Here is a 16365-nt window from a genome sequence, read left to right on the forward strand (position 1 = left end):
CCACCTTTGGCCTAATTTAAAGCTGACCTCTGCATGAACTTCATGGTTACGCAAGCTCATGTGTACCTTCCTGCTCATAAATCTTGTGGACAAGACATTTTTATGGGCTGCAGCTGGTGTTTTGGCTCACTCACTCACATGTAGCACGTGTAGCTCACGTGTTCGGAAAACCCCTATCTCACAGAATGCCTTCAAGGCCAGCCAGAGCACACGTGATCGGAAAACCCCTACATATATCTGCTAGGTCAGAAGAAAGGAAAATGTGTCAGAGCAGATTTGGGCCAAACCAGGTGGCTTTTTCAGGGATGGGGCATGAATCTACATAGATAACTAAAATTATATACGTCAATGTTATGTTGCACAATTTCAATTGTTGCAAGGAAACACGTCAGGAAAGTCTGCAAATTTCAACTCAAGAAACATGCTTGTTGTTTTTGCCCTGAAGGCGTCACAATGCTTTTTATAGCATTTCAAGGATGGTCTCCTCAGAATTTCGCAAAGGGAGGAATACTCAGGTGTGCAAAAAGTGTTGAAACTTCATACTTCATAAGAAGAAAGTCCTTTTTCAACAACAACAAAAAGTTGTAATGTTCAGTGAAAATGAAAATTGTTAGTTGTATTTTGTTGACATACAAAGTCCTAACTAATATTATGAGAATGAAGTGGTTTTAGGCAAAAAGGTGTACAGAAATTATTCATTTTTTTTCTCAATTAAAAAAAAAAGTTTTAATTCTGAAAACAACTTTTTTTTCATTAACGGGTCAGTGTATTATTTAGTGACATCTAGTGGTGAACTAATAGAATACAATGATTTTGGTGCCTCAGAGGACCCCAATTTGCAATTTCTATTCATGATAATTTGGCGTGAAAAGCCGAAAGAAGAAGAAGAGTGCGTGAGCGAGTGAGCAGCCTGGTGAGCGGCAGCGAGTGAGCGAGCAGGTGTTAGCCAGAGTGGCTAGCAGGAGAATGGAGTCAAAGCTAGTGAGAGCAAACCAGAAGGAGACAAGCTGCGTGAACTCCAATCACGGGACTCAGCGCCCCCCACCCCAGCGCTTTGTGACAGCCTTAGCGATATAAATCAAGATGACTTGACTTGACTTGAAATCAGTAGTGAGTTTTTTTTTAATGAATGAATGATTAGTTCACCACTAGATGGTGCTAAATTTAACACGGGGGTGACATTGTCTTTCTCATGACAGATTACATTCTTGACTCAAACCAAATAAGTTAATTTAAAAATAAATACCTCAATTATCATAATACTACACTTTTTTCTTGAATTGTATTTTTAACTTTACCCTTGTAAGATTAAGCAGTAAAAAAAAAAGTAGTCCTTTATTCTTAATTTTGGCTTTTAATTCTGTTTTTTTTTTTAATTCTTGGGAGAAAAAAGTTTTCATGACTTTTACTTTTTTCTAAAAAAAATAAAATAAAAATTAAAAAAGGAAAAATTCTCAAAAGGTTTCAGCTTGATCCTAACAAAAAAAATGCCTTTTTTAAATGACTTGCAAGACTGTCTAAAAAAATTAATTAAAAAAATAAAAGAGATTATGATTATTCAGTCTTTCTAAAAACTTTCCCCTTATGTTTGTTTATACCTTTTTTTTTTTCAACATTTTGTAACATTTTTATCAATAACTACAATGTTTAGATTTTTTTTTTTTAAATAGATGGACTTTATTCTCATAACGTTACAACTTTAGTCAAAAAAACACATGAGAGATGATGAGATGATGAGATTTGACAAATGCATTTTTTTGCACTTTGTTGTCATTGTCTGATGTTATTCTCTTGGCACTAATCCGTTGTTCCTTCCTTCCACAATATTAGGAACAGCTTTACAATAGCCAAAAGTCTTTTGTTGAATTTGGATTTGAAACTGGAGCACTTTTTTATTTTTTATTTTTTTGTTTTTCTGGCTGCAGCTTTATATTATGAACGTGTGTGTGTGTGGCTTGTCCTACTTTATTTAAAACCGCCGCCGAGCGTGTTTCCACTTCCTGAATGTCAAATAAAAATGTCCAATATTTTGTTTCCCCCGCAGAAGCAAACCCCGGTGACCAACTTGAGGATCTCCTCAAAGAAAGTAAGCCATTTGACTTTGTTGCAGCTCTTGAAATGTTGGTGACAAATGTTGGTGACATTCCAACGTCTTTTTTTTTATTTTTATATTTGCAGCAACAAGTGTACGCGAGCTCGGAGGTGGGCGTGTCTCAGGTGTCACTGCATCGTTGCCACGCGTACGGCTCGGCCTGCGCCGACTGCTGCCTGGCCAGAGACCCGTACTGCGCCTGGGACGGAGTCCGATGCTCGCGTTTCTACCCCAGTGGCAAAAGGTGAAAATACAGAGGATCAAGAATAGATTCCTGTGGGTCTTGTTAGAAAGTTTACATGTTACTGTATTGTTTAACCTGGTTTATACTTGTGCGTTTGCTCTTGTGTTAATGACCGGCGTAGATCACATGATCTACGCGAGCCATGAATTTGAAGTGCCGCGTAGCTCGTGGCCAGGTGCGGCGCACACGTCGCCAATCCTTGAACTCCGTAGATGGTGGGACGTAGCTCGCTCATGATTGGTCCATTCGATGGCGTAAACAGCTTTTTTCTTTTTCCCCGCCCCACGCCCAGATAGTTTCCGTGAAGGCAACTTGTATTTGGCGGTGGCGCAAATCCACTTCCTGCCCCGGAGACCATGGCTGTACGTGTTGATATGTGCGTGTGACGAGAGGGAAAAACAAAACAAACCAAACAAAAACTGTGTTGGCTAAGCATGTGGCTGTTGCATTTTGGAGAGTTTACGGCCGACGCTGGTGCAAATTGGCATGAAATAATTGCCACAGTGATGAGCTTGCTCTTCCCCCGGCTTTGTTTGATGTTCCTGAATTGAATTGAACTTCTTGAATTGGTCATAAAATGAAGAGGAATCTCCACTCTGTGGCATCCCAGCCGTAGCAACAGCCCGACTTGGAGTGAAACTAGTGCAGACGCCGATGTGTATTGCGTACAAGTATGAAGGCAAACGCACGAGCGGAGCTCCACCGTAACGTCTCTGCGTGAGCCTAACACACAAGTATAACGAGGCCTTATGTGTTCAAAGATCCTTTGTTTAAAGGCTAATAACGCTGCAAGACAAATTCTAGCAGTTAGCCTTGTTAGCATTAAACTAAGCGGAATTGGTTGTGGTTGTTTTAAATACATCATTCTCTCTTTTATTTAATGTATTCCCAGATGGATTTTATTATATTTCTATATTTTAAAACTATTTTTGTTTTGTTTTTTCCCCTCATTTTCTGTGCATTTTATGTGGAAAATGGATATTAAACGTTTATTGGCAATTTTTTTGAAGAATTCTTTGAGTTAGATGTTTTGTTGTTGTTGTTGTTCTTCCACTATGCATTTCAATGGACATCAGGATTTTCACCATTCATGGGTCGGCCCATTCCCTATCACCTGTATAGACCAGGGGTCTTCAAGTTCGGTCCTCGAGAGCCCCTATCCAGCCTGTTTTCAATGTTTCCATGTCTTTCAGCACAGCTGAATCTAATGATCAGCTAATCAGCAAGCTTTGCAGAAGCTTGATAACAATCCCGATCATTAATCAGGTGTGTTAGTGTAGAGAAACATGGAAAACAGGCTGGATAGGGGCTCTTGAGGACCGAACTTGGAAACCCCTGGTATAGACGTTTTAAAACAGGGGTGTAAAACATACGGCCTGCAACAGGGTTTAATCTGGTCCGCAGGATGATTTTGTAAAGTAAAAAAAAAAAAAATTGAACCAATTTATCAGCCGGCCACAATCAAAACATATACATTTGTAATTTCACAAGCAGTCCTCAGATGAGTAATGCAAGTTGTACGGGGAATCATCTTGGATGTCATTATTTTACACACAAATTAAAGTAGAGGTTTATTTATTTATTTATGTATTATTATTATTATTAATTTTTTTTTATTTTATTTTATTTTTTTATTTTTTTTATTTTTTTTTTTACATCATAGACTGACATAAACGTGTTAAATACGACACAAATTCAATTACTGGTAACACAAATAGATAGGATTAACATCCTTATAACGTCATTAACTCATTTGCTCCCAAAAACATATAAATACGATCTATTTTAAATGTTTTCAGTGTCTCAAAGACGCATCTATCCGTTTTTTTGTTTTTTGTTTTTTGTTTTTTTATATGCTAGAGTATACAGAAGGCTTTCATCCAGCCTCTTAACTGCAAAGAACGGTTGAAAGAATTGTAGTGATTACAGAAATGGCCAGCAGGTGGCAGCAGAGTATAAAAGATCAACCAGGGACATGTTGCAACAAGCTGTTTTCCCCCCCGTTTTAAACAGATTTGTGATCATGGTGAAACTTAGCTATATTCTAAAGTGTTGCCGCGTTCCATTTGCATTCATGTTATTTTTTGATTAAAGTTGAGCTCCGTAATTTAGGGCTGGGCCATAAATAGCAAAAATCTGTTATATACCGTTATTTGACCAATCCGGCCCACTTGGTCATATATTTTCCTACAGCCAATATGAGTTTGACACCCATGGTTTAAAACATGTTTATTATTGTGCTAAATTTGACTTAGCTTAATTTAGCAAGGTGAAGGAGTTTGTACGGTTTGTAATAATGTTATTACAAACATTTCTACCTTGTTTATTGAGCGCGACGTGGCTGATAACTGATCTTTTATCTTTATAAAAGCAGAATTGTTTGTGGACTTTTCGTATTGATGTCAGTTATGTCGGGATGCCTGAACAATAAGATCAAAACGAGAATGGAAATAGAACGGCGACATGAGTGGAACGTTTGAAGGCGCACTTCACAGTCGCGACGCTTTTTAGTGCGCGCAGACATAACACAGACGCGAAGGTCCGAGGGACGCCAAGGTCCGAGCGATGCGTGCTCGACGACACGTCCACCTGACCTTTGCTTTGCTTTCAGGAGGAGCAGGAGGCAAGATGTCATGCATGGGAATCCGCTCACGCAGTGCAGAGGCTTCAACCTCAAAGGTGACTTGACTCGAAGGTCACTTTCCCACATTCAACATGGGCCATTTCCTAAAGTCTTGTCCAAAGAGGCCAAGAATAAAGACATTTTCACCAAAGTCCCAATAGTCCTGCATTCAAGCCTCTTTTTTAAAAATTATTAGGAACATTTCAAGGCTACTTTTATTGTTTAAGAAGTAAATGTTGCCATATTGAAGGATTTAAAGATTTAAAGTTCATATCTTGTCTCGCTAGTCTTTTTTTTTTTTTCCATCTATTTTATTTTTTCAAATGAGGTTATGAGGTTTAAGTCATTTTTCTAATTGAGTTAAATGTTGGAATATTGCAAGATTTGGTTGTAGTTTTTCAAGAATGAAATGTCTGAATATTCTGGAATAAAATTTGTAACATTCTTTTTTCAGAATATTACGAGATTTAAGTCATATTTTCGTCTGAAAATTCAGATTCCAAAATTTTATTTTTTCCAAAATTAAAAATCACAATACTGTATTTTTAACAAACTTAAAGGGATCGTTCGGATTTTTTAACATGAATCTCAATTTCATCCTCACCTCCAGTGTGTGCGATCATCACTGACTTACCCCTGACCGTTCTGTGACACGAGTTCTGGTCCGGTGTTGGACGAGAGGAAAATAGTCCAGCAAGCTGGCTGGTGTCACGGAAATAAAGCGTTTTTCTTCTAAAAACTATTTGTGTTCAAAAGCGTGATACATTTCCATCACAATACTCCTTTTCTGAAAAAAGTCAGACGCCATTACCGCCAGCCACTACTTTTCTGTTCGTTCGTATCACTGCGCGTCGCCCTGTAGACGGCTAATCGATGCACTACAGCCAGCTAGCTGATCCTTCCGCCTTCGAAAAGACAAACAACTTCTAGCGGAAGGATCAGCTAGCTGGCTGCAGTGCATCGATTAGCCGTCTACAGGGCGACGCGCAGTGATACGAACGAACAGAAATGTAGTGGCTGGCGGTAATGGCGTCTGACTTTTTTCCAGGAAAGGAGTATTGTGATGGAAATGTATCACGCTTTTGAACACAAATAGTTTTTAAAAGAAAAACGCTTTATTTCCGAGACCCAGCCAGCTTGCTGGACTATTTTCCTCTCGTCCAACACCGGACCAGAAGTCCTGTCACAGAAGGCTGTCAGGGGTAAGTCAGTGCTGATCGCACACACTGGAGGTGAGGATGAAATTGAGATTCATGTTAAAAAATCCGAACGATCCCTTTAAACTCAGAAAATAAAGTTTATTTACAATTTTATATGTAACGCGAATTAAAAGGTTGAATATGACAAGATTTACCTTGTATTTTGTCTTGAATTAAATGTATTCAGAAGTTACTTTCTTTAGAATTAAATGTTGGAATATCCATCCATCCATCCATCCATTTTCTTGACCGCTCATTCCTCACAAGGAATGGGTCGCGGGGGGTGCTGGCACCTATCTCAGCTGGCTCTGGGCAGTAGGCGGGGGACACCCTGGACTGGTTGCCAGCCAATCACAGGGCACACAGAGACGAACAACCATGCACACTCACAAGCACACCTAGGGACAATTTGGAGCGCCCAATTAACCTGCCATGCATGTCTTTGGAATGTGGGAGGAGACCGGAGTACCCGGAGAAGACCCACACGGGCATGGGGCGAACATGCAAACTCCACCCAGGAAGGCCGGAGCCTGGACGCGAACCGGAGTCCTCAGAACTGGGAGGCGGACGTGCTAACCACTCGGCCACCGTGCCGCCATGTTGGAATATGTTGAGATTCTTTTTTTTTTCTAGAATTAAAGATCAGAATATTACAAGATTGAAAATGCATTTTTGTTCAAGCATTAATTTGTCATTTTAAAAGATTAAAGTCCTATATTTTGAAGAATTAAATGTCAGAATATTATGAAAAAAGTGTAATATTCCGAACCTTTTTGAAAAAAAAAAAAGTTTTAATTTTGACTTTGAAGTCATATTGCCTTCAGAAAAAAACGAGTATTATGCGACAAAAAATAAACAACCCAAAAACAATTCTCATCCGATTTTTTGTTTGTTTGTTTGTTTGTTTTTCTCCCTCCTTCCATGTTTGCGTGCATTAGCGTACAGGAACGCAGTGGAAATGACGCAGTACTGCGTTGGGAACAACACCACCTTCCTGGAGTGCCGAGCCAACGCGCCACAGGCGTCCGTCCGCTGGCTCATCCACAGGGACCATGACAGGAGGAAGGAGGTCAGCTGACAGCACGCGACGACACCTTTTGACTTTGATGCTTCATCTGCATTCATCATCTCACAAGACAAGACCCACACCCTTGAAAACATTATTTTGGCGTGAATAGTCAAATTTTTCAAATCAAATGTTGTAACTTGGGGTGAAAAAGTGTAATCATGAAACCAGTTGCCATTTCACACTTTGATTGTAGCCTCGCGCATATCATGCCGCCACCAGCGTGACGGCTTATGCTTTTATTTTGGTCACTTATTTCCTGTTTACTTTGAAAATCACTAACTCCCTTCTCACCCCAGGTTACTTGCCCTTCTTGCTGCCCGCTCATTACCGCCCCGCCCATGATTGTCGCCACCTGCCACCAATTATCCCCTGCAATAAAAGCCATCAGCCTCCTCCTTCAGTTTGCCGAAGTGTCACGTCAGTGCATGGAAGCGTTCTACAGTCCTCGAGCCCTTGATCCTGTTTCATTGCTTTTTTTGCCTTGTTTTTGTGCTTTTTCCTCCCCAGCGGAGTGCCCTTAGTTTCCCCCTGTGCCCTGAGCCTGTTCACCTCCCCAGTGGAGCGCCTTTAGTTGTCCCCTGTGCCTGTTTTTTCCTCCCCAGAGGAGCGTTTTTAGTTCTCCATTTGATGAGTCCCTCTTCTCAACTCAACTCAACTCAACTCAACTCAACTCAAGTTTATTCCTCTCAGCTTGAGAGGAGATTGCTCCTAGGAGAAGATAAAACTGGTGCCTTTGTGGCCTACATTCTCCCTGCGTCTGAGTCCTACATTTCGACGTTGTGTCAGTACACTTTGGCCAGCATGGACCCAGCGGGGAAGTTCGAGGCCACTCTCCAGAACCAGGAGGTTTGACTTGCGAACCAGGAAAAGGTCCAGCAGGCCATGGTCTCGCAGCTAGGGGAGCTGACCAACCAAGTCCAGGAGCTGGTCAGCTACGTGCAGCACCGGGCTCCATCCACAACAAGACAGCAACCACAGCCCGAACCCTCCATTCCGACCACGTCATTCACCGGAGTAGGACTTAGACTGGCTTCCCCAGAACGATACTCCGGTGAACCTGGACACTGTCAGACGTTCCTCACCGAATGTGACATACATTTTGAGCATTCTCCACAGGCGTTTTCCACAGCCCGGTCCCGGGTGGCCTTCATGGTGCCGCACCTGACTGGACGGGCCAAAGCCTGGGCGACTGCAGAATGGGCCAGGGGTTCTTCGGTCTAACAGAATGTTCACGAATTTCAAACAACCTTGCGCCAAGTATTTGATCCTGACAGTAACGACCGAGAAAAGGCACGAGAATTGAGCCGGCTACAACAAGGCAAGGAGTCAGTCAGTGACTATGCCATCCAGTTTCGCACCTTGGCAGCCAACTGTGGCTGGAACTCCACAGCTCTGCAGGATCACTTTGTGAAAGGACTCACGCCCGCAATACAGGAACTGCTGATTCCAGTGGAGCTGCCGGCTGACTTGGATTCACTGATTTCCTTAGCGATCCGCACTGATCATCGACGACGAGAGTTGACAAAAATCAGTGGTCTCCACAGAAGGATGGAACCAACCCCCTTTCCACGTCCACTGGCAACTGGAATGCACATCTTGCCACCCAGACCAGCGCCAAGGGAAGTGCGTAACGCCGGGGATGAACCCATGCAGCTTGGGCTCAGTTAACCCCCGAGGAGCGACAGCGTCGCCGCCGAGAGGGCCACTGCTACTACTGTGGTGAACTTGGTCATCTGGTGGGAACTTGCCCCGCGAAGAGAGGATCACCGGTGAGTTCCCAGTCACCCCGACCCGCCAAGATCCAAAGACTCACGCAAATCCAAATAACTCACCATGCTATCACCACAGATTTGCCAGCCCTCATCGACTCTGGCTCCGACGAAAGCCTCATAGACTGGGGGCTCGTAAGACAATTACAAACCACCACCAAACCTCTTTCCATGACCATCCAGGCCAGAGCACTTGATGGCAAAAAACTTTTCAGCATCACCCACATCACCGAGACTCTGGAGGTACGAATCGGACAACACCTCGAAACTCTCCAATTTCATGTCTTCCAAGCTTCATCACCCACTTTGGTTCTGGGACACCCTTGGCTGCGTCTACACAAACCCAGGATCGACTGGAGCTCAGGGCACATTTGGGAATAGGGTAAGGACTGTGTGAATCATGTTTTGGGACAATCAGCAACCAGTGTATCCTCAGCCACAGTTAATCAGGTGACTCTCATGTCCTCCGCCCAGGAGGAATATCCTGACCTGCACACAGTTGCTTCCTGCTACCATCACCTGCGGGAAGTATTCAGTAAGTCCAAGGCCATGACTCTTCCACCTCATCGACCATATGACTGCCCTATTAACCTAATCCCAGGATCGACCATCCCCAAGGGTAGGTTGTATTCAGTCTCGGGACCCGAACGCCAAGCCATGAATGACTACATCGACGACTCCTTGAAAGCTGGACTCATCCGGCCGTCTTCTTCGCCAGTAGGGGCAGGATTCTTTTTCGTAAGCAAGAAGGATGGATCCCTACACCCATGCATAGATTACAGTCCCCTGAATGATATCACAGTCAAAAATCGATACCCACTACCATTGATGTCATCTGTGTTCGACCAGTTGCAACAAGCCAAGATTTTCACAAAACTGGATCTCTGAAACGCATATCACCTCATCTGAATCCAAGAAGGAGATGAATGGAAGACCGGCTTCAACACCCCCCGGGGACATTATGAGTATTTAGTTATGCCTTTCGGCCTCACCAAAGCATCAGCAGTGTTGCAGGCCATGATCAACGAGGTACTTAAGGACTTTATTGACCATTTTGTGTACGTCTATTTAGACGATATCTTGATATACTCCCCTGACATAACGAGCCACCAAGATCATGTGAACCAAGTCCTGCAACGGCTTCTTGATCACCAATTGTACGTGAAGGCTGAGAAGTGCCTGGTCCACGTGGACACAATTACCTTCTTGGGATTCGTCGTGTCACCCGGGAGGGTGGAAATGGATCCAGACAAGGTCTGCGCCGTACAAGATTGGCCCACGCCGGACTCAAGGAAAAAAGTCCAACAATTCCTAGGCTTCGCCAACTTTTACCGTCGCTTCATCAGGAACTTCAGCACCATGGCCGCTCCACTACACGCCTTGACCTCCCCACAAATACGATTCATCTGGACCCTGGAAGCCGAAACTGCATTCAATGATTTGAAACAACAATTTACTGAAGCCCCGATTCTCAAAGTTCCTGACCCCAAGCGCCAATTCGTGGTCGAGGTGGACGCCTCGAGCATTGGTATTGGGGCAGTATTGTCCCAGCGCTGCCAGGAGGACGGCAAAACGCATCCCTGCGCCTTCCTCTCACGGTAACTATCCAAGGCAGAGCGCAATTACTGAGTTGGAGATCGAGTGCTGCTGATGCTGAAAAGTTTTTTGCCATCAAGTGCTCTGGCCTGGATGGTCAAGGTGGCTCTCGAAGAATGGAGACATTGGCAGAAAGGAGCCGAACACCCCTTCATCATATGGACTGATCATAGAAACCTGGAAAACCTACGCCAGGCCAAAAGACTCAACCCCCGACAGGCCAGGTGATCATTGTTTTTTAACAGATTCTCGTTTTCTCTAACCTACAGGCCGGGCAGTCGAAACGTCAAGGCTGATGCCTTATCCAGAATCCATGAATCCGAACCATCTGAGACTGAGCCCGAGCCGATTTTGCCCCGAGACTGCGTAATAGGAGCCATGAGATGGCAAATAGAGGATGATGTCAAAGATGCTCTTCAGACCATCACTCCTCCCAAGGCATGCCCTCCACGTCGTCTCTTCATGCCCGAAAATCTACGATCCCCGGTAATACATTGGGCCCACACTTCACGAATGTCATGCCATCCTGGAGTCCGCAGGACCATGTTCGCAGTTGCCCGGAGGTTCTGGTGGCCAGCCATGAAAAAGTCGATTAAAGAGTACGTGACCGCCTGTCCAGTTTGTGCCAGAAACAAGGCATCACACCAATCCCGGATGGGACTTCTCCAACCGCTGCCGATTCCCTCCAGACCCTGGGCAGAAATCTCCCTAGATTTTTGTAACCGGTCTACCCCTATCTCACGGTAAAACCGTCATCCTCACAGTTGTTGACCGTTTTTCCAAGATGGTTTGTTTCATACCACTGTCCAAGCTTCCATCAGCCAAGAGAACTGCAGACATCATGATTAATCACATATTCCGGTTTTATGGTTTTCCTCGACATATTGTCTCAGACCGCAGGCCATAGTTGGTCTCCCATTTCTGGACTGAGTTCTGCAAAGCCCTGGGAGCCAAGGCCAAATTGACTTCTGGATACCATCCAGAAGCCAACGGACAGGCCGAACGTTTGAACCAGCAGCTTGAGACTGGACTCCGATGTCTTGTGTCTCAAAATCCGACCTCATGTGGCACCTACTTGGTATGGGTCGAGCTAGCACATAATTCTTTGCCCACGTCTGCCACAGGTCTCACCCCGTTCAAGTGTGTCCATGGCTACGACCCTCCTTACTTCACCGACCTAGAAGATGAGGCGACGGTGCTCTCGGTCCAAGCCATGATCCGTCGGTTTTGCCTAATCTGGTCAGCGGCCCGGATGGCGCTTCAACGCCAGGGAGACCGGGTGAAGTGGGCCGCTGACTGGAGAAGAAGACCCGCACCCAATTATCTCTCAGGCCAATGAATGTGGCTCTCTGCAAAGCACTTACGGCTCAAGGTACCGTGCCCGAAACTGGCCCCGCGATTTGTGGGGCCTTTTCCTGTCACCAAAACCATAGGTCCAGCTGCTGTACGTCTCCGCCTGCCACCATCCCTCAGAGTGCACCCTACCTTCCACGTCAGCCAAGTCAAACCGGTCCACGAAAGCCCACGTCCCTTCCGAACTTGATCCGCCTCCCCCTGAGATGATTGATGGTGGCCCCGTCTACAAGGTTATAAAGCTGTTAGACGTCCAAAATCGGGGCCGGGGGAAGCAGTACCGAGTAGACTGGGAGGGATACGGCCCGGAAGAAAGGCAATGGGTTCCCTCTTGGTTCATCGTTGATCCCTCGTTAATTGACGACTTTTATCAAGAACATCCTGACCTGCCTGAGCCGGCCGTTGAGGGGGGGGGTACTGTCACGCCACCACCGGCGTGACGGCTCATGCTTTTATTTTGGTCACTTATTTCCTGTTTACTTCGAAAATCACTAACTCCCTTCTCACCCCAGGTCACTTGCCCTTCTTGCTGCCCGCTCATTACCGGTCCCCGCCCATGATTGTTGCCACCTGCCACCAATTATCCCCTGCAATAAAAGCCATTAGCCTCCTCCTTCAGTTTGCCGAAGTCACACGTCAGTGCATGGAAGCGGTCCACAGTCCTCAAGCCCTTGATCCTGTTGCCTTGCCTTTTTGCCTTGTTTTTGTGCTTTTTCCTCCCCAGCGGAGCGCCCTTAGTTTCGCCCTGAGCCTGTTCACCTCCCCAACGGAGCTCCTTTAGTTGTCCCCTGTACCCTGTGCCTGTTTTTTCCTCCCCAGCGGAGCGTTTTTAGTTCTCCATTTTTTGAGCCCCTCTTCTCCTCTCAGCTTGAGAGGAGATTGCTGCTAGGAGAAAATAAAACTGCTACCTTTGTGGCCTACATTCTACCTGCGTCTGACTCCTACATTTCCACGTTGTCAGCGCACTCTCATTGAGTTTATTATTCTTAATTCTTTTAAAATGTTTACCATACATTTTATAAGGAATGATTGAAATTATTTGGTGGCGAAACATAATTTTCATACGATTTATGTCATAAACCTTGTGCACTCCCTCAATTATTTTTTTAACACTAAGCCTTGCGCAACTCAAAAAATATTAGTCTTATTTAGGATTGTGTTTTTTTTTGTTTTTTTTTCCTCTTCAAAACTGGGAATATAAATTACATTACCCTTTTAATCTCACGCACCACTTTAAAAATTGTTTTTTAGACCATTAAGGGGGGAAAAATGTAATCGTACCATTCAAAGATGATGCATCCCCGAAAAAGTTGAGCTAGTATTTAAAAAAAATATATATATCCTATTTACTGGACTGGAGGGCAATTCAGCTTGTAATCTTGCACTTCCCTTGGATGCAGTGATCTTTTTATCATTATGAAAAAAAAAAAAATTCAGACAAAAGTGAAACGAAAAACTCAAATAGAAGCCATTCATTGAGACAATGACAACCAAAATTGACTGAGGATAATAACTAAAATTAAAACAAAAATGAAAATAACACGGTGAGGAAAATTGACAATCCAAATCAGAAGGAAACGAAAAGAAGCACTCACAAACTCTTGAGTGTTTACTGCACTTGATTTCATCTTCAAACATGACAGTTTTGCAGCTGGAAGATTCATCTCAAGCAATTATGCACTTTTTTTTTTTTTATTTAGGTGGAAACTAAGTTATATTATTGTCAGTTCAACACAATAAATGACACTGTTGTATTAAATGTGTCTTGCGTGTTAAGCTAGTTACAAATAGGTGTATTATAATTTTCTGTATAAAAGTTGAAATGTATACTGAAAGAAAATATCAACTCAACTGACAATTTTGTCGAGTAAAATTGCTCTTTGTTTTCGTCGACTAAAATTGGATTCAAACTAAAATACAAGCAGATGACGAGATTATGGCGAAAAGTGTCATTCATTTTAGTGGGTTAGGTTTGAAGGCCTGCAATTGGCTGGCAACCAGTTGTGGGTGTGCCCAGCCTACTGGCTGAAGCCGGCTGGGATAGGCTCCAGCACCCCCACGACCCTTGTAAGCGGTCAAGAAAATAGATGGATGGGTTAAAGGTATTTAAAAGTAAATGAAAATGTCTTGTCCAAATGAACAGTGCTTGGATGGTGCTCTTGCATCACATCACCTCCGTGTTCGACTTGTGCATGCAAAAATTGCAGCAGCTTCGACCATAAATTTCTCCTCCTCCTTAAAGATGCATTGTGTTTTTGTTTTTTGTGAACTTGAGGTGAAGCTGAGCGATCGCGTGCTGTCAACGGCGCATGGCCTGCTCATCCGCCGGGCCCAGCCGTCCGACCAGGGTCTCTACTACTGCCTGACCTCCGAGAACGGCTTCAAGCGCACCGTGGCCAAGATCCGCCTGCGGGTGTTGAGCGCCGCCGCCGCCGAAAGAGGGCACCCACCGTGGCCGTGGTCGCAGCCCCGGGCGCTGCCCGCGGAGGCCTTCAGCCCGGCCCACAGTCTGGCCGTGCAGCAGTACTGCAAGGAGAGGAAAGAACGGAAGGAGCTCCAGGACTGGCAGAAGAGCCTTTCGCACCCGCCGCCGCCTCTCAGGGGGGACTTGGCCAAGCTGAAGCCCCTGCTGGATCGCAGGAAGAGCCGCAACCGGCGCAATCAGCTCCCCGACGAGGAATGACAGACGGAACGCCGACCGGACGCTACTTAAGACTCCACCAGGAAAACGTCACGCCATAGATCCTTTTTTTTTGCCACGTCAGGATAACTTGAAGATGGCGGACGAAGAGGGATGCATGCTTGACTCTTTGGAGGGGAAAAAAAATGGCAGTTCCGTGTCTGCCTGGCAACCCAGATCAAAATTAGCCAATATTGATTTCACTCTTAAAAACAGTTGGGTCAAAAATAACCCAACTATGAGTCAAAAATGGAGCGATCCTCTACTTGGGTCGATTGGACCCAACTTTGACTCAAGAAAAAAAAAAAAAGGGTCTTTTAGTGTAAAAAACTCACAAATATTGGTCACATCCTTTACTTGGCTCAAAAAACAAAATAATGGGTCATTTTGTCTATAACAACCCAGAAAGTTGGGTCAAATTGACCCATAAAGTGAATCGGACCATTTTTTATCTATAATTGGGTTACTTTTGACCCAGACTGTTTTTAGAGTGTAATGTACCCACTTGCACATGTGGGGGAGCAGAGGTTCTCAGACTTTTGGGGGGGTCGAGGGAGAAATGACCTTGATTGCCGTACAAAGGAACAAGTTGGAATGTTATGGTTATTTTTTTTTTTTTAAGTTTATTTTATAGAAAAAAGGTTGTAAAGTTAGGATAATATAGATAGATATTACAAAAATGTAATTTTCAAGAACAAAGTCATATTTTCTAAGACAGTCATCATATTATATCAATTTAATATCAGTATATATTGGGGTCCAGGAAGAAGAGCACGTCATAATCTGAAAAAGAATGAAATCTCAAAATAGCATGGCAATTAAAAGTTGACAATTTTCAAGAAAAAAGTCAAAATGTTAAAATAACATTTTTTTAAGGGAGTTTCAATGTTATCAAAAATTATTTATTCAAGAAATAAGGCAACAAGGATGAATTTTATAATATAAAATTGCAAATTGATCTAAAAAAAAAAAAAAAAAAGAAGAAAGATTTAAAGGCACAGTGCATAGGATTTAGTGCCCTCTGTTAATAAACTAATAGAATGCAATAATTTTGAAGCATGCGCACAAAGGTGCCTCAGAGAGACAACACTTCGGCACCAATTACTACACTTGCAAAGTTGTTGTGCGGGTATCCGTAGCAGAAAGATGGCGGCGAAACGTGTCAACCTCCTGTAAGGCACGACAAAGCAACTAGCGATTTCTTGACCCAAGAATACATTTTAAAAAATGAACATTGATGTGATAGAACACATTTTTTTGCAGATATAGTTCACTACTAGATGGCACTAAATTGTACACATTGTCCCTTAAAGTCATGTTATATAAGTACTGACTTGTCTGAATGATATGAATAGTGAATAATATAATTGCGAATGACTTTGCAGACTCCCAAGTGGTCCCCAGTTTGAGAAGCGCTGAGGTAGCACACTCTTCTCAGTCATGCACAAAACCGGAAATTGGCTTGTGAATATGTCATGTAGATAAAGATTATTTAATGTGAATATGTGCTTTGTCTGTGTAAATACGACTGCATCTGCAATTTGCAGAGATTTTAATTTGAATGTATTCTTTTTTTTTTTTTTTTTTTTTTTTTGCAGATCATCAGTTCATGTCCGTAAGGTTTGAAGGCTGACGTAAGCAAGCCTTTCTATTTATTTGTGGAACTGATGACCTGATTAAATGTGTTGAGCTGAGATTGCGTTTGCATGACAATCAAAGGTAAGCTAACATGCTAACGCC

General features: G+C 43.6%; 1 protein-coding gene across 2 annotated transcripts in view; it reads left to right on the plus strand.

The window, feature by feature from the left end:
* Positions 1 to 16222, plus strand: part of sema3c (sema domain, immunoglobulin domain (Ig), short basic domain, secreted, (semaphorin) 3C) — a 108538-nt gene extending 92316 nt beyond the window's left edge. For both annotated transcript variants that reach the window (XM_077499127.1, XM_077499126.1), the window contains exons 14-18: positions 2045 to 2086; positions 2179 to 2336; positions 4948 to 5015; positions 7097 to 7227; positions 14221 to 16222. In XM_077499127.1, the coding sequence (XP_077355253.1) occupies positions 2045 to 2086; positions 2179 to 2336; positions 4948 to 5015; positions 7097 to 7227; positions 14221 to 14628 (807 nt within the window). In that variant the 3' untranslated portion in view covers positions 14629 to 16222. The remainder of the gene's footprint in view (positions 1 to 2044; positions 2087 to 2178; positions 2337 to 4947; positions 5016 to 7096; positions 7228 to 14220) is intronic.
* Positions 16223 to 16365: the final 143 nt, after the last annotated feature.

Source organism: Festucalex cinctus, chromosome 16, assembly GCF_051991245.1.
Source record: "Festucalex cinctus isolate MCC-2025b chromosome 16, RoL_Fcin_1.0, whole genome shotgun sequence".
NCBI classification, from domain to species: Eukaryota; Metazoa; Chordata; class Actinopteri; order Syngnathiformes; family Syngnathidae; genus Festucalex; species Festucalex cinctus.